The sequence below is a fragment of the Girardinichthys multiradiatus genome, chromosome 7 (genome assembly GCF_021462225.1).
Source record: "Girardinichthys multiradiatus isolate DD_20200921_A chromosome 7, DD_fGirMul_XY1, whole genome shotgun sequence".
NCBI classification, from domain to species: domain Eukaryota; kingdom Metazoa; phylum Chordata; class Actinopteri; order Cyprinodontiformes; family Goodeidae; genus Girardinichthys; species Girardinichthys multiradiatus.
In genome coordinates, this window is record NC_061800.1 from 28,503,733 (window position 1) to 28,522,083 (window position 18,351).

General features: G+C 39.1%; 1 protein-coding gene across 4 annotated transcripts in view; it reads left to right on the plus strand.

Annotated features, from left to right (window-relative positions):
- Positions 1–18,351, plus strand: part of grb14 (growth factor receptor-bound protein 14) — a 40,671-nt gene that overhangs the window by 3,674 nt on the left and 18,646 nt on the right. The window contains exon 1 of one of the 4 annotated variants that reach the window (XM_047371593.1): positions 11,843–12,092. The exons of 2 other annotated variants lie outside the window; for them this stretch is intronic. In XM_047371593.1, coding sequence (XP_047227549.1) covers positions 12,030–12,092 — 63 coding nt within the window. In that variant the 5' untranslated portion in view covers positions 11,843–12,029. Of the gene's footprint in view, positions 1–11,842; positions 12,093–18,351 lie in introns of those variants that run through there. One more of the 4 variants, XM_047371595.1, reaches the window with a different exon arrangement.

Below are 18,351 nucleotides of genomic sequence, written 5' to 3' on the forward strand. Positions count from 1 at the left end.
CAAGCACTACAAAGAAACTGGCTCACATGAAGACCGCCCAGGAAAGGAAGACCAAGAGTCACCTCTGCTGCGGACGATAAGTTAATCCGAGTCACCAGTCTCAGAAATCGCAGGTTAACAGCAGCTCAGATTAGAGAACAGGTCAATGCCACACAGAGTTCTAGCAGCAGACACATCTCTAGAACAACTGTTAAGAGGAGACTGTGTGAATCAGGCCTTCATGGTAAAATAGCTGCTAGGAAACCACTGCTGAGGACAGGCAACAAGCAGAAGAGACTTGTTTGGGCTAAAGAACACAAAGAATGGACATTAGACCAGTGGAAATCTGTGCTTTGGTCTGATGAGTCCAAGTTTTGGTTCCAACCATCGTGTCTTTGTGCGGCGCAGAAGAGGTGAACGGATGGACTCTACATGCCTGGTTCCCATCGTGAAGCATGGAGGAGGAGGTGTGATGGTGTGGGGGTGCTTTGCTGGTGACACTGTTGGGGATTTATTCAAAATTGAAGGCATACTGAACCAGCATGGCTACCACAGCATCTTGCAGCGGTATGCTATTCCATCCGGTTTGCGTTTAGTTGGACCATCATTTATTTTTCAACAGGACAATGACCCCAAACACACCTCCAGGCTGTGTAAGGGCTATTTGACCAAGAAGGAGAGTGATGGGGTGCTGCGCCAGATGACCTGGCCTCCACAGTCACCGGACCTGAACCCAATCGAGATGGTTTGGGTTGAGCTGGACCGCAGAGTGAAGGCAAAAGGGCCAACAAGTGCTAAGAATCTCTGAGAACTCCTTCAAGACTGTTGGAAAACCATTTCAGGTGACTACCTCTTGAAGCTCATCAACAGAATGCCAAGAGTGTGCGTAGCAGTAATCAAAGCAAAAGGTGGCTACTTTGAAGAACCTAGAATATAAGACATATTTTCAGTTGTTTCACACTTTTTTGTTCAGTATATAGTTCCACATGTGTTAATTCATAGTTTTTATGCCTTCAGTGTGAAGCTACAATATTCCCAGCCAGGGAAGAAGCGGTATAGAAGATGACAGATAGACTAGATAACTATGTGGAAATATTGACCTGTTTTTTTGTCCAAAGGCTTGGTTTGTCCATTTGATCTACCCTGACAACATTTCAGCCAGATTTAGACATCAGTTGACATCTTAATGTAGATATCTTTTCGACTTTTTATTTTTCTATTATAACGAAATGCTTAGAGTGTCACTGTTTGAACTAAAATATATATATTAACTAAATTATCTCTGTGCTAACTTTTCTAAGGGCTAAACTGCCTTGTGTCTTCAGGGCTGATTATAGAAAAGTGATATGTAACACAGTGCAAGTGAGACAGTCTCAGCTGGATACATCCAAAATTTGGTCTCAAAGATAAAAGCAGAGTCATGTTAGTTCTTAACATACTGACCACATTTATTCACGCTTCAGAGGTATAACTTCTTGTCTTCACAGGCGGATGACCTCATGATTTTGGCAATAAATCACTCTGCAATAACTTGGACAGATATGCAGGAAATCCAAAACTTAGAAATATTTGGGCAACATTCAGTATTTTGGAAAGCTAACAATTATAAGTCTGTTTCAGATGTGTATGGGCGTCAGACTCCAGTTTTCTTTCCTATACATTTTCCAGTGTGGCTGAATTAGTTTGGTTTGCCAACCACAAGATATTTCCTGGATGTGGGTCCCCATACTATAAGCTTGAATAGATATTTTTGGGTTGTCCACGTGTATTGTAGATTTGTGTGTAGATTTGTTGCAGCATGGGGCAGCTCAAAGCAATGACTCATTGGAAAGCCTGAAATTACAGAGGTCCACACTTAACAGCAACTAGGAGAGATAAAACTGTTTGGTGTTCATGTTTAGTAAGGACAACACAATTGGAGGGTTTACACTGCATTCCAATTGCTCCCTGCGCCATTTAAAGTTCAGGTCAGAAGTTTAAATACACTCACCCTCTGCATTCAATGTATATTAATTTTGGGCTTTAAATAATTTATATGCACCATTCTTCTCCCAGAGCAGAATAATTAAAGAATAAACCATAGCAATGATTTGTAAAAATGAAATGTTGGTGCACAAGTTTGAAGTTCTGGTGGATATTTTCTAATCGATTCAAAGTCAAAATGATACAACTTTCCAAATTTATGCGGAAGGAAACTGGGAGCTAGTAAAACAAAGATAAAACAACGGTAATAGGTGAAAGTCCTGTTTAGTGCCAGTTAAAGGCCGTATTGCCAACACACTTATCAGTAATCAAGCCGACTAGACAAAGAGTCTAAAACAACCTCTATGGGTCTTTAACAGGCAGATATTTTTTATCTGTTTTTTTAATAATAGAAGCTTCATCTTACACCTGCATTGATTTGCTAATCCATGTTAAAAGAACTGTTTATTCACACCTGTATTTTTAACATTATCATTATTTATAACTTTCTCATTGAATTGAGAATCCATCAGTCCAGTGAGTGCTGAGTTCCAGTTTATGCTGGCAAAGAGAAACCATTAGCTGCAGTCATTTATGATAACTAAAGTTAACATGTTAACTCCTTAAGGTAAATACATTGTGAGATCTTCAACATCACCTATTGACATATTTAGCTTAATGCATATATATATTTGGGTGTGTGTATAAATATGCTCAAACATTAATATGCTATTCAAGCCCATCATGAGTGTATTTAAACTTATAGTTTCAACTGTGCATGATTACCATGAGCATGTAACCAAACAGGTATTCGTTCCTCTAAATAAATTCTAGTGATACGGATTTTTTTCTGTAAATTCAATGCCTCCATTTAGTACACAGTAAATTTCAAATTGTCAGCTGGGAAGAATAAAACCATCCATTTGACCTCATTCAGAAACAATGACATTTCCTGTTAAGCAAGTTGTTCCTTATATATGTTGCTGATGAGGCCTGCACCTCATGGGCTTGACAACCTCTCACTTAATTTTTCTCAGCAGCATTCTTGGGGAAGACAAAGGGACTCTGTTTGTGTGCACAGCTGTTTTTATGTCACAAGTCTTGTGGTGCAGGGTTGTGACCTCCTTTGAGAGGCTCTCAAGAAACCCATGACATCATTGTTCCAAATTTGACGAGCTCGGCCCCTCACCCACCATCTGATCCTTTCTGCAATGGATATTTGCCAACTGCTCTTCCCAGAGTGTTTTTGTGAGTTGCAGTTTCACTAATAATTATCTTAATTTAAGTTATTTTATTTATATAGCACTTTTCGTTTTGAGAACTTGTTAATGTATAAAACACAACACATAAAAGAGAAACAATGATTTAAAATCAAAATTAAAGTAAATTATACGAAATTTTTTACGTAGATTTAAAACACTTAATACTAAGGCTGCGTGAAGAGGGAGTTTGGTCCATAATTTGGCCCTTGCAACGGAAAAAGCATAATCACCTTTCCACCACAAATGAATGGTTTTAATAGAGGGAAGCAACTGGTTGACCTGAGAGCTCTTTGTGGACAGTGGGGATTTGGTCTGCACAATATTAGGGAAACATATAATTGTGAAACAATTGCAGGATATTGAAATAACTATATCGGCTATGATTACCCAACATGTTAGAACTCTTGTCTTACATTTTCTTCTGCCAAACCTTGTGAGCTTTAACATCTCAGCCACTAAAAATATACATCCAGTGTGCACATCAAGGGCAGTGAAAGTCTATCCAACAGGTGAAATACATTAGGATGCAGGGTCTGCATGCATGGCACTTGATATATAATATCATACCAAATATAGCATCCAAGTATATTTGATCATATGCTCTCATCAAGTAAGAACAGACATCACAAAATTGTGACTATATTATGTAATGTCCATATTGTGTCTTATTAGCAGTGACTTTTTTTTTTTTAGCAAAACAAGCATTATAGCTCAAGATTTTATAGCACATTCTTGACAAAAATATGTTTGTAAAATTTACTTAGTAATTGTAGAATTATTATATTAGTAATTGTAGTAATGATTTACTACCATATAACAGGTCCCAAATACCTAAATAGCATATGTTTAATAGTATGCATGTTATTACCGTTAATGATGAGATAAAACAATAATAATAATACATATAATAATAATTATCTTTATCTCACTTTTTTGGCAAGCTTCCACTAAAATGGTCAATGCAAAGAGGAGGGCCTGTCCATCCTAGCAGAAGTGATGAGAAGGCAGACCTTGACCTTTTATCCATTTGTTTACAACCTGTGCACTCCAAGCATAAGCATCATGGGCTTCTCAGCTAAGAGGAATTGAACACAGCATGCAGTGGAGGTGCTCAGGAATGAGTGTGGTGACAGCTATAATAATGGCAATGTCTAATGTTCTATAATATTGTTGTTTTTCAGGGATGAAGCTCACCTTTGGGAGTGTGCCCATGTGCTGGGGGGTGGGGTGGGGGGGTGGGAGGGGGATTCATGGGTTTGGGGGCATGTGTTCGAAATTTGTGTCCTGGTTGGGGGTGGCCCAGTGAGAAGATTCATGTCGGGGTTCATTGGGGGTGGGGGGCTCATGGGGTTGGGATCAGAATTCATTGGGGGTTGGGACTATTTTATTCTGAGGTGGCTCTGGTTGGCGGGCTTGTTTTCCACCATGTAGAACCCTCTTTTGTACATGGCCCCCTCTCTGGATGAAGATGGGGGTCATTGGGGACTGGGGCCGGGGCGGGGGGTTGGGGTTCAGGTTCGGGCACGAGCCCGGGTTAGCCCGGACCAGGTTCAGGTGCTGGGGCGGTCTGCCTGTTTCCACCCCCGGAGGGAAGGGGACCTCCTCCTGGATCCGGGGGCTGGTTGTCCCTATGGGGTATCAGCACCTGGACCTGGGAGTATAGAGTATGTATGGGGAGTGTGGGTGTGAGTGTTTTTATGTGTACACATGAGGGTGGGAATGTGTGATTGTGACTGTGTGTGCCTGTTTTTTGTGTCAGGTTGGGTCTTGGGCTGCTCCCTCTCCTGGATCAGTTTAGGCCCCCCATCGAATGTGGGGCCTATTCCCTCCCCGCCACATTACCTGCCGGTGGTCGGTAGCTGGGTGCTTTGGTGTGTGCTGGCTCACTCCCGGTGGCTGCTTGCCAGGGCCTGGACCCCTGGGTTCTGTCGGGGCTCTGCTTGGGGGGTGATATGTCCCGGGGTCTTGGGTCTCTGGGTCCAGGGGTGGATCTGCTCGGCGGTTTACTGATGCCGGCGGGTGGGCTCGTCGCTGCAGCTCCCTGGGGCTTCTGCATTGTGGCTGTTGGGTGGTTCCCCTGGGACTCTCCCCTGCTCTTCTCTAGGGGGGTTGCGGTAGTCCCGGCGGTGGTTCTCCTGGGGTTCCTGTGCTCTGGGGGTCCTTTGGATGTCTGTTGCTCGGATCTCCTCTGTATCTGTCCCGGGTCCAGGGGGGCGGGTCTGTGGCTCCTCACACTCATATTGCATATTTTTATCGAGAAACCTTGTATACACAAGCACACTCACACTTAGACCCACAGGTGTATAGCTTCCGGTATTAACAGATACACAAATGTTCTATATTGAGCCGCATTTACCCCTAAATACATCTTGCATTGATAAGTACTGTGCACCTTTCGATAAAAAAACTGGTAATATGAAAGTTTCTGCAGGTTGTAGAAGCAAGCAGGGTGTTATCTTGTATTCTCTTCATCCTTCTTTCTTTCCTCCATTCTATTCTCTTTCTCTCCTTTTTCCTTTTTGACCCTCCTTTCTTGCTTTTGTGCTTCTTTTTTTTTCCTTTTCATTTCTGTCTGTGTCCGTAACAACTGAAATAATCCCAAAGCAGTTTCTAATAAAGTTTCTTTTTATGAATATCAAGCAGAGCTTTAAAGAGTTAGCTTTAATGCTCCACTTGTGAAAGTAAATCTGTTGGACTTTTTCTTAGCAGACAACAATTCTGAGTGCTACTTTGCCAGACAGGACACGGTTTAAAAAAAAAAGAATAAATAATAATAATAATGCCAATGTATAATATTCTAAAATATTGTTCCTTTCACTTTACTTGTGTTTTTTCTTATCTATTCTCTTATACACATTTATTTATTTATTTATCTTTTACCACAGACTAGCAAGAAACCATTTTCTGGTTATTTGGCTGTGGTTTTTCCTCTTGAGGTGTGTGCCAACAACACTGACTCACATGCTTGATTAGAGCCTGGTGAGAAGTAGACTTTTATGTTAACTGGGGTGAGGAACTGTTGTCTAGTTTGGTTGAAAAAAGTCAGTAGTGTCCACAGTTTTGCACATCAAAGTCCACATCGTTGGTATTGCCATGGCTGGAACAAAAACTTTCTCATAAAGCCCAAAATTGTAACTTCTTCAGACAAACTTTTACCAGTCCAGACAGCAGCGTCCCTCCTCTCTGCTTCTCCTGCCACACCCCCTCACATTAAAACCCCTCAGCCTTATTTTATAAATTATGGCTGGGCTTTTTTCCAGATAATAATCATAGTGGATTATTTTACTCATGAAAAAACGTAGTATATGCGACATTCTTTTATTCACAATCATACAAACTTTATTTGTATTTTGTTTATTTATGTTTCCATTTTCCAATAATTAATTTTTTATGATTTTACGTAGATTATTTTAATGTGACAATGTCGCACAGCGCACTACACTGACAGCTTCAGCCGTATCTCCAGCCGTCAGTGGGTCAGTGGAAACACATCTGATACCATACCGAGTAGTGTGAGACCGAGTGGAGTGGAGCTAGGCCGCCTAAAATGAATCAGTGGAAAAAGGGCATAATAGTCATGATATTCTGTAGGATGACATGATTAATTCACCTGGTATAGGTAGTTCTACAGGTGACAGCTATGTCAGTATCTTCAGCTATGTGTTTAAAATATTGGTAATTGCAATATAAGAATAAAAATTAGCTTATATTATATTCCCATTTAGCTGTTGAGCTGCAAATGCTGAATTTAAGGAGGAAAGATATTGACAAAACGCTCCAAAAAGTCACGGGATCCAGGTATTTAGAGAGCTTTTCTGCCAAGAATGGTTATTGATAGTTAAATAATAAAGTAAATAAGTGAGTATTAGCAACGAATTCAATAAAATAGAGCTTAACCACTTTAGTAAGACAAAGTCAAAAATATGTGATCGTGACATTTAAAAACTGCTTTTAACAGCTCATATTAGCACTTAGAGCCAAGAGCACAGTTAGCATTGCTAGCAATATCAGCAGTCTTTTGTGTATTTCCTAGATTTTATAATTTCTTACCCTGTGTTGAAGTCTTCCAGCGGGCTGTCGACATTTCCAATATCAACATGCTCAATTGTAGATAGATGGTGAAAGTCTAAAGCAATCAAGTCAAGCAAATTTATTTTATCCTATTGGCCTTCCTGTTTAAGTGGGGGAGGGCTTCTCGCCAAATTGGTTTTCATGGCTAAACTGTGCAAGTCCCTGTTTAGCACCAATTCCCTGTGTTTCCATTGCCACAAAGAGCTCCAATTTAGAACAGGGCAAGAAAAAAGAACCATCATTTTCATGATCTGAAGACAGGCTCAAGGAGACCAGCAACCAATCAAAATGTTGTGGCCACCATGTTTATAACTAACGAGTTAATTTTGTTTTTGATCTACCTAATTTATGACGATAAACAGTAAAATCACAGAGCTTCAGCATTAATAAAACATTGGGTGAGCACAGTAATGAAATAACTGTTATCTTCCTGCTCTTTACTTTGAAATAACTGATCAGAGTTTAAGTGTTATTGCATTACATAAAGCTGCACCTATAGCCAATATTTTCCTTTTTCTTTTCACTGAGCCATTTCTAATTCATATCACTAGATTACTTTTTAAATGCCATGTTTAGCTCCTGTTTTCCAGAGCTCTGCATTGATCAGAGATGAGCTGTATTAATAAATCAAAGTGGTGATATTATGGCAGGATACTGAATAGAAATTGTTTAGTTAATTGTTTTCATTCACAACAGTTCAGAATACCAATACATTTACTGAATAAGGTGTTTACAGCGATGTAATAACATGGTACAGAGTAGGCAATTTGATTGCTGAAAATCAAACTGGTTCATCAGTAGAACCAGTTAAGAACTAGTTCTAACCCCAGCCCTGGTTAAACACTGGAACCACGTTGATGGAAAAACCCAAGAGTCTTGCTGCACAGGGTTCTGTCCTTTGTTATTTCTACTTTAACAATCTGACACAACTTCCCCTACTATAAACGTTTGCTAAAAACACAAATGTGTGTCTTGTAATTTTTCCTTCTAATTGTGATATATCTCCAGAGAAGGTCAGCAGACACATTGCCCACTGAGTACATGTGCATGTCTTTGGACCTATATGATATCAGCAGCTGAAAGACCAGTGTCACATAATTGTTGTCATTAAGTACTGGCAATATCCTTTCACAACAAAGTGGACATTTTGCTTCCACATATCTGCTCCCGAGAAACCCCAATCAAACCCTAATTCTGCACCTCGACTTGCTGACAGTAACACCATGATTTTCCAGTAATTAAATATGTCATAGATCTACTTCTATATTTCCGAATATCATTTTGTGAACCAGCATTGCTTGACTGGGATGCATGACCTCACAATTGACTCTAAAATATGTTAATTTACAGAGTCACTTAGAGTCAGGGGCATCCCAAGGCATCAGTGAACTTTACGGCTGCAGAAGAGAAAACATGAATTCACTCACAAGGTTTGGAAAATGCAGATATTCTGGGAGACATTCGCAGAGTTAGTTATTTTAACAGTCATAACCTGAAGCCAATTTCATTTCTGTTGCTTTGTCAATAGGCAAAAAATTGCAAGACTTAAAAAATGCTTGAATAGACTTATAGAACCAGGAATAAATAAACATGTCTCCTGTCTGATCAGCTTATAAATGTGATCATTTTAGCTTAGGAAATCTTTACAAAAAATGGCTGTACATACAAATCCATGTACCTGCAGTTCCTTTTATACTTAATGTCTGTATTCTGTGAGCGCTCAGTGTTGCAGTGGCTGGTATGTTTAACTGTAGACTGGCGTCCAAACAAAATTCTGCTTAGGCTTTCATACAACATTAGGCCACTTCTACACAACTTAGTGAAAGCAAGAAGAGAAGGTTGTTTTGCTGCAAATCTCAAATACTTTGTTTAATGCTCCATCTGTTTCTCCTATATTTTTCTAATATGCTAACATGTTGCTGATATTTTTGAAATACTTGTAAAATTTAAATAAAAAACAATACATGCAGCCAAGGCAACTGTGAAATGCATTGATGTACAACACCTGAAAGTGCAGTTTTTATTTTATAATTGCTTTTATTGAAATAGCTTCAATTCATAACAGAGGTTACCTCTGGGTAAAAAGGTAAAAAAAAAAGAGGCAAATGTAAAGTGAAATTTAGTCAAGGAACTTGAAGTATGCCACCCATTTAATGGTAAAGCCACCAAATATTATCACAGTATGTGTCAAATGTCTCATTTGCTAACCCCAATGTATGTATATAATCAAACCTCTGGTTGCAACTTTGCTTCTTCAGCGGCGGGGCGGGGGTCTCGACTGAAGCTGCAATGGTCAAGGACAATGTGTCTGGAGGTAACTTTGTTATGGGAGCTGTGGAGACTCTGTTATCACTCTGGCTCTATTAATTCCAATTCATTTTAGCTGAGTGATAACTAGCAGCGTCTACTTGTCTCTGCTCTCACAAATCAGAGTGCTGTGTTTCCAGATAAAGATTGAAATCTGCTGTGGGAGGCTCCGCTTTCCTTGTCTGTTCTCATGAATTCAGTGAGAGCACAATTGTGTTCCTTATCCTGCCCTGTGAAGGTAGTCTACATTGACACGTTTTAATTGCAAACACAAATGAAACAGGGAAACATGCTAGAGCTTTATTTTCTGTTACAGTGGAAGTGAGAGGTTTGTATCGGCTTTATTTCTGTGTCACACCAGAGATGTATCTTACTGAATGAAGTAAAACATTTGCAACCAGACAGCTTTCACACCAGTTGGTACAGTATCTTCAAATTTTGTCATGTTCCATCTAAAAATTGTCAATGTATTTATTGAGGTTTTATTTCATAGACAAAAACAAAGTACACCATAATTTGAAAGAGGAAAATGTTATACGTTTTACTAAATTTTTCATAAATGAAAATATAAATGGGTAGAATGCATTTTTTTGTATTCAGCTTCCTTTACTCTGATACCATTACATAATACCTAGGGCAACCAATTGCCTTAATAAGTCATTTAGTTAGTAAATAGGCCTCAGAGTTTAGTCTGAGAACATTAGTGAATAAACAGCATCACGAAGGCCAAGGAACAAGGCAGAGAGGTCAGGGATAAAGTTGCAGAGAAGCTTAACACGGGGTTAGGTTAAAAAAACTATTGGTAGCTTTGAACCTATTCTAGAGCACTATTCAGTCCATCATCTCATGGAAAGAGTATGTAGCATCTGCAAACCTACCAAGACATGGCCGTCCAATTGAACTGACAGGCTGGACAGAGAGAGCATTAATCAGAGAAGCAGCCAAGAGGAGGTCCATAGGAACTGTGTTGGACCTGGAGCAATCCACAGCCTAGGTGGTAGAATTTGATGATAGGACATCCTTTAGTCATGCAGTCCACACATCTGGCCTTTATGGAAGAGCTGCAAGAAGAAAGACATTATTGAAAGAAAGCAAAATAAGTTGTATTTACATTTTGCCACAGATCACGTAGGAGACACAGCAATGGAAGAAGGAGCTTGGGTTAGATAACACCAAAAACTGAACCTTTTGGCTACATGTAAATGCTGTACGTGCCAGGTAACACTTTGCATCACTCTTAACACAACATCTCCATTTTGAAACAAGGTGGTGGCAACATCATGCTGCTGGGATAGCAGGGACAGGGATGCTGATCAAAGCTCATGGAAAGATGTGTGAAGCCATATAACAGAGAAAACTTGTTAGATGGTGCCAAAAACTTTAGTCTGTGGAGGAGGTTAACCTTCCAGCAGGACAATGACCCTAAACATACAGCCAAAACTATGATGTAGTGGTTTAGATCAGTTATTCATATTCATGTGTTCGAATGGGCCAGTCAAACTAAATGCGATCGAGAAACCTGAATACTTGAAAACTGATGTTAACATCTAATCTTAGAATCTTAGCTTAAGCAATTTGTAGACATGAAATAACAAAAATGTCAGCCTCTAAATGTGTGCAAAGCTGGTAGAGACATACCCCAAAAGACTTGTTATTCCACTGAAAGGAGTTTCTACAAAATATTGACCCAAGAAAGTGGAGTAAAAAAAAATCAGGCTGCACTTCTAAGATTTTTCTTTGTAAAAAAATTAGCAAAGCATTTGCTGTTTTCCTTTCACTATGTCTATGACATAAAATCGCCAGAAAAATACAATAAAATTTATGGTTGTAATGTAAGAAAAAGTGAAAAAGTTTAAGGGTTATGAATACTTTTGCAAGCCAGTGTAGGTATAAGCAGTTATAATGAAGACAATTTTTATTTGGTAAGATCTGTGTACCTTGCATTACATATTGTAATAACAATCTAAAAATAGCTGTGTGGTGTCTGGAGGCAAAGTCAGCAAAACCCTCTCATGTATGTGAAATCTTTGGCTCCTTTCAGTTTTTTTTTCTCTTTATTCATCAACAACCATTATTTTTGAAACAATCACTACCGTTCCTTTAGCCTTGCACTCAATATACCGAATCTGTTCACCCTGAGAAAATCTTTTTTTCAGTATTTTGTTTATATGCTCCCTTTTTCTAAAAGACGAGAAAAGGAAAAAGATGTAACATTTTCAAGGACAAAGGAGGAGTTTGTGTTGTGGGGAGGCAGAACAGTTTAGTTTCTCACACTTGGAGGGAGCTCACCTTAAAGGGTTTTTATAGGATAGAGTTGGGTTACTAGGTAGAAAGTATTTAGTATAAATTAGTTATTAACATCATCAAAGCTTGAAATTATACTTGCCTTCAACTGCTGGATGGATGGGTGTTTGTCTCCTGGTCAGTTGGGCGTGTAAGGTATGAAGCATGACTTTCCATGCGAGAAGAGTCACCTTGCCTGCCATCACACCTCTGTGTCTTCAGAAGCGGGTAGGAATCTAGCATGGATTTTCTGTTTTCTCTGATAATGCCTTAACAGTACAGTTTTTCCTTCTGTTTTTTTTTCTCGAATTTTCTCAGATCAGTTTCTGTTCTAAATTTAGATTTATTTTCAAAAGGTGCTAAATGAGGTCCATCTCTAAAAACGTTTCGTTGAACTATTTATTTTGTCATCTTCTGATGATTCCTGTTTTCATTCTATTCAAAACAGTTTTCAGATCTCATGTTCACTTATTGCAAGTTCTCAGTTTTCTGTAAGTCCTTTAAAATAAAGGTCACCAAAAAGTAAATTTTTTTATCTAGCCAATTGGAGGTGTATGAAAGAGTGAGATCTCAGTCTTGTTAATCTGCATTCATCAGAACATGAGCATATTTTGTCTTGTACTTAAAGGTCCATAAAATCTCTTATTTTTTAACGTTGCAACAAATACTGATTTTAGGGTTCTCTGAAAAAATGGGCCACCTTTTCTTGCTTCATGGCTTGTTAAAGCTGTGGAATAGGCCTGTTTACACCAACATGTGGATAGTATATAATAAACATTACTACTTACCCTTCTCTTAATATCATACATTAAAATAACTTTTGCTCACCTCACAAAATCTTAACTTGTTCCTGCGGCCACTTTAATATACAAAGCTGCAACCAGCCTTAAAGCCTGCTTATCACTCTGGCTTTATAACATTGATCTTTTTCTGTAATGAATCTGTTGTACACTGATTATGTCCTTCTAGCTATTGCTTTCCAGTAACTTGTAGTAGAGATGACCGGTTTGCCGTATGCAGCTGGCTATACAACTGTTCATAGCTGTTATAAGTAGCACCTGGTTTGGAAGCCGTGCAGGAATTTGAAACCATCAGTTTTTCCAGTGTTATGACATGACTGCGAAGAAATGGCGGGGGGGGGGGGGTAATTCTGATGGTTGTCTTAGTCCAGGCTGGGGGCCAACTCCTCACCCTCTCACCGCTCAGTGACAGAGCCACAGCTGTGGGAGTGTGCTTCAAGGTTCAGCCTTAGGAGTCTAATTGGTAAAATGGCACACGCTGTACTGCCCTAGAGATAAGAAGGTCTAATGGAGGAGTTTGTGTTCAATGAGACTTAGTGGTGTATGGTAAGTATCTGGATTTGCTCTGCCTTGTCGGACAGGCTTTACAGCACGTAATGTACCAATGCTTTTCACCAAGTTCCACCTATCACCTTGGCAAGACATTTCCTCAGATCCCCAGTTTAGATTAGTTCATTTTATTTGTACATGCTCACAAAAACAGTTAATCATCCTTTCTTCTGGGTTTCAGAGTGGATTGTTGTGATATTCTGTTACATTAATTGGTCATGAAATCAGTGGATTACCATGCCTAATATCAGTTTACAATTTAATTATAAGCAAGTACATTTGGATGTGCCTCACAGTAGCCATCTCTCAGTTACAGGTTCAATAGCTTGATCCTGAAGTGTTCAAGTTGGTTAATCTTTGGGAAAGATGTTAAAAATCTGAATTTCCCTCCACTGTAAGTTATGAACATGTCGGCATAGTTTGCAAAATGTTTGCCAGAATTTAAAAACAAATGTATTTGCCACTAGTAAAATCTCAAAACGCTAAAAAAATGATGTACTTCATTCACACATGTTGTCGGATTGCAACCACAAACCTTAATGTTTTTATGAAGGTTTACTGTGATAAACCAACACACACAAAACGTGACGTTGAAGGAAAATTTTATATGGTTTTTAAATTGTTTTACAAATACAATTCTCCAATTTGTGATGTGGATTTGAATGTAGAGCCCCTGGTTTCAGCACAAAACATGTTTTGCTGCAGTTACAGCTGTGGGACCTTTGAAGTTTCTACAAGCTTTACACATCTAAAGACTGAACAATTTTCCCCATTCTTTCTTGGAAAATAGCTCAAAACAACAACGTTGACATCTTACCATGTGTAACACATGAATATGGTTTATTCTAAACCATTTATTTGTCGACCAGCTGGAAGTTTGAACCTTCACCCCAGTTTTAATTCTTTTGCCGCCCATAATGGGTTTTCTTTCCCATTAACTCTGTCTAGAGAAAAACATCCCTATGGCGTGATGTTGCCATCAGTGTTTCACAGTGGGAGTCATTTGTTCATTATGACTTTCAGTTGCAGTGTTAGTTTTCTTTTTGCATGTAGGTAAAAAAAAAGATGTTTTTTTTTTCCCATCTGAACACAGCACCTTCTACCACATTTGCTGTATCTTCAGGATGGTTTGTGACAAGCTGCAAACTGAACTTTTCATTGCTTATTTGTTTTCAACAATGGCTTTCTTCTTGCAGCTTTCCTATAAATACCAGATTTGTGTAGTGCAAAACTTATAGATTTCCTGTCAACAGATTCTCCCATATGGGCTGAGGATCTCTGTGGCTCCTCCAGAGTTACCATAGGCCTCTTGGCTGCTTTTCTGCTAAATCTCTGTTGTGTTTCTTGGTGTATATCATGCTGTTCGTAGTCTATATTCTCTAACGAACCTCTTAGGGCTTCACATAACAGCTGGATTTGCAATGAGATTCAATTACACACAAGTGAATAGTCTATCACATAACATTTCAATAAAATACATTGAAATTTATGGTTGTACTGTGACAATGTGAAGAGGTCAATACTTTTGCAGTGCAGTATAATTATACATGCCCCTAGTCCTTTCATGAACTGTGGCTTTAAAAAGGGTATACACATCATAATACAGTATCATGTATACTTCATTTTAGTAGTGCACATTTGTAATTCTTCATACAATGTTAGCTCAGTATATAGAAATATCTTTGGTAACCATTAAGATCCCCAAGTTCACAGTGTCAGTTTTAGCCAATGATATGCTGTTTCACTTGTTTGCTTCTTGCATGTCTGGACATGTAAATCTGTTGTAGTCTTTCTGCTCTGGCATGGCTGAGTATGAATGGAAACTTTGTTATGGCATCACGCAATGCTGACTGTATTAAAGCTGGATGGTAGGGCTATTTATTCATTGCAGACTTTTGCTTTTCTTGGCATGTATTACTGAACTTCAAATGAACTGGTTGAAGACCGAAAGGTTTACATAAAAAGGTCATGTTATTGTTGGAAGCATTGTTTCCTTAAACTTCTCAAGTTTTGGACTCAGTTTGACTATGTCCTTTGCAACTGCTCTTTGAGCTTTCGGAAAGCTTTGATAAAATCTTACCACAGGTGGGTGATTATTTTAAACGTATTTGAGCCATAGATCTTAGCTGGTCTATTGGCTCTTCCTGGAGGAGAGAGGATGCAGGTGTTTCAGTAGAGTACCCCAATGATACATACTGTACTTCTGGAGTTGGGAAAGCAAAATGCTAACAAGCTGTTTTGTCATGCAGCTCTTGAGCTTTATTGCATCACAGAGGAAAACACGGAGATGGGGAAACTTATTTGGAACCAGGAAACATTTGCTGTGCTGTCTGATGTGTTGTAATTATGAATATGAACATATTATTTAATATTTAATATTAATACTTTAATATTTTATTAAATAATATTTCGGTCTGTCAAGGGTTGTCCTGTGAATACCAGCCCAGTAAGGCGATGGCATTAGCACAAAATTGAAAGGGATGAGCCAAGCTCTGACAATATTGAACAGCAAAACTCTGCACACACACAGAATGAATTCACACAATTTCTTAAAATACAAGAATTTATTAATAAAAATAAGTCAACTCAAAGTCAAACATATTTCAGTCAACAAACTCTTTACTATGCTAAAACAATCCAACTAAACTACTAAGCAGAATTAAAGAATAAGGAAGACTAATGGGCTATGTACAATATAAACAGGTTGATCAAAGATGGTTGGGTACCATGACCACAAGAGTGATGCAACATTACCATGCAATGTTATTTATGTTTGAGAACCAAGGATTATCTTGAAGAATCTGGAAGTGAAGTTAAGTTAGTCTTGGAACCAACTTAGGCAATAATTGGTACCTTTAAACAACCATTCACAATGCAAGATCAGATAAAATATTATTTTAATAAAATAATGTTTTAAAGAATGATTTGCTGAATAAAACCAACCTTCTGGATGAGCAATTCTCAACGGTGTTTAATTAGCTGCCTTTATTTATTAAAATGATATTTAAAGAAATATTTTAAATAAGTACCAAATCCTTGAGAAATGGGCTTAATTGTGTTACTTAGTTATCAAGTTTAGTAAAATAATATTTAGGGAAATATTATTTTACTAGATTGAAAGCTAATAACATTTTTGGGTAAATGATCTTTAGCAGGCAAGCACGTGTTCTTAGCTGTTAGCGGTTCGAGCTAACAAAAGAAGCTTATAGCTTATCATCAGAATCAAACACATACCTTTTAAAATACCATTAATAAAAGGGTTCAAATGCATAAGTGTGGATGGTGCGTTATGGCTGATCTTCTGTGTTTAAAATCACCCTTTAAATAAAGCTTGTCTTAACTTTAAAAAAAACAAAACACAAACACAGAACACATAGGGTGTGTCCCAATTCAGGGGCTGGATCCTTCGAAGGACCCAGTCTATGTGGGCTGGGTCCTTCGTCGACCGCTAAAACCACGGAGGTCGTTAGTGAGCAGCTGCAAATTGGGACGGTCTAGCCTTCACCAGCTGTTAGCACGCTCCAGCGCATTTCTTCATCAAAAATGAATAGTGTAAAGCTTATTTATTTTCAGTCACACTCTCCAGCGATAGAGTAAGGTTACATAAAAATGTCCATTTATTCAGGTTAACTTTAATATCACCTGTAATGTCAAATCAATTTACATGAACAAATGACACAATAAATTAAAATAATACTAACATAAACTGTTAGAAATCACTTGTGTTTGACGTTCGCTTTGATGACAGGCAGCGGGAGCTTAGTGCCGGGAGTCAGGTCAGATCTCTCCAGGTTTAGCTTGGCTCGCCGCCGGGAAGGCTGGCGAGGCAAGCCGGCGGCTGTTACTACATCGGAAGTGGAAATCTCCGAACACGTCGGAACACGTTTGAAATTAAGCGATGTCTAGATAAATCAAGCAGATATTTCACGTCTACACAGTTATATTCCCGCACTAAAAACATTGTAAAAGTTCATTTGTGTCACAGAGTGTAATTTTTTACAATTTACACAGCTTTTGCCGCTGTGGTCCGCCATGGCTTCCCCTGCTTGTCCAAGCCGCTTTGACCCGCAATGAATCATGGGAAATGATGGGCCACGAAGGATAGTCACGACCCATCCTTCAAATCGGACCAAAGAAGGACACATTTGTCGGCCGCATTTCAAGGAGTCTCAGAAGGATTCATGAATTGGGACAGCCTTCGTCGCCACGCAGTGACGTAATCGGTCCACAAATACGGTCTTCGAAGGATCCAGCCTCTGAATTGGGACACATTCATAAACTGAGCACATGTGCTGAGCAGATAATCTGCTAGCACTAAGATGGCTGAGTTTCAACACAAAACCAAACATCATAAAACGAAAAATGTTTAGATTATTTCATTCTAAACTACTTCTCTTTCTGCCCAAAACACAACCTCTTACGTGGACCATGCTGAGGAAACGTTGTCCGGGCAACGAAGTTGAGAAAAACTTCCACAGTGAACAAAGGGTTAATTGCAGCTAACCTCCGTAGCTGTGGGGCGGCACGCTCTGTCGGCCGGCGAAACTGTACGTTACTGCTGTAACCAAGGTGATGCGGTCCCGTTGTCCTTCAAACCGGGAAAACTGCTGCACTCGGCATTGTAGAGACAGGGTCTCTGCTGGGAACTCTCTGGAACACAGTTTGCTTCTGTAGACCTCAGAGAGAAAGTCAAGCGACGCTTGTACTTTAATTACCCCTGTTCATGAATGAATACCGGATACACAAACAGCAATTCACTCCTACTTAACTTAATGCATATGATCGCGTGATTGTATGACACTCTTGGATCCAGTTTGAAGAGTTCTGTCTGTTTGCCAGCAAAGAGACATTAGCGCGCTGTGTCCCTCCATCCAGTTCCTCTGGTGACCTGCGTGGAAGAGGTCAATTTGTTGCAAAAGTGGTGATTTTATTTGGACAGTGACGTCACGGGCAGTCCGCTGTTATTCCGTGTTTCTGGCTGTGCTGGAAGTAGGTTAATGCGATTTATTTTGAAAGTTCCAGAAAAGCTCGTACTGGCCATTCATGTTGTCCCCATGGCTGGGTCCCAACAGACATGTAATTTTATGTTGTGAACCAAAGGGGGAACAACTTTGCATTACTGTGGACTAGGTTTTAGA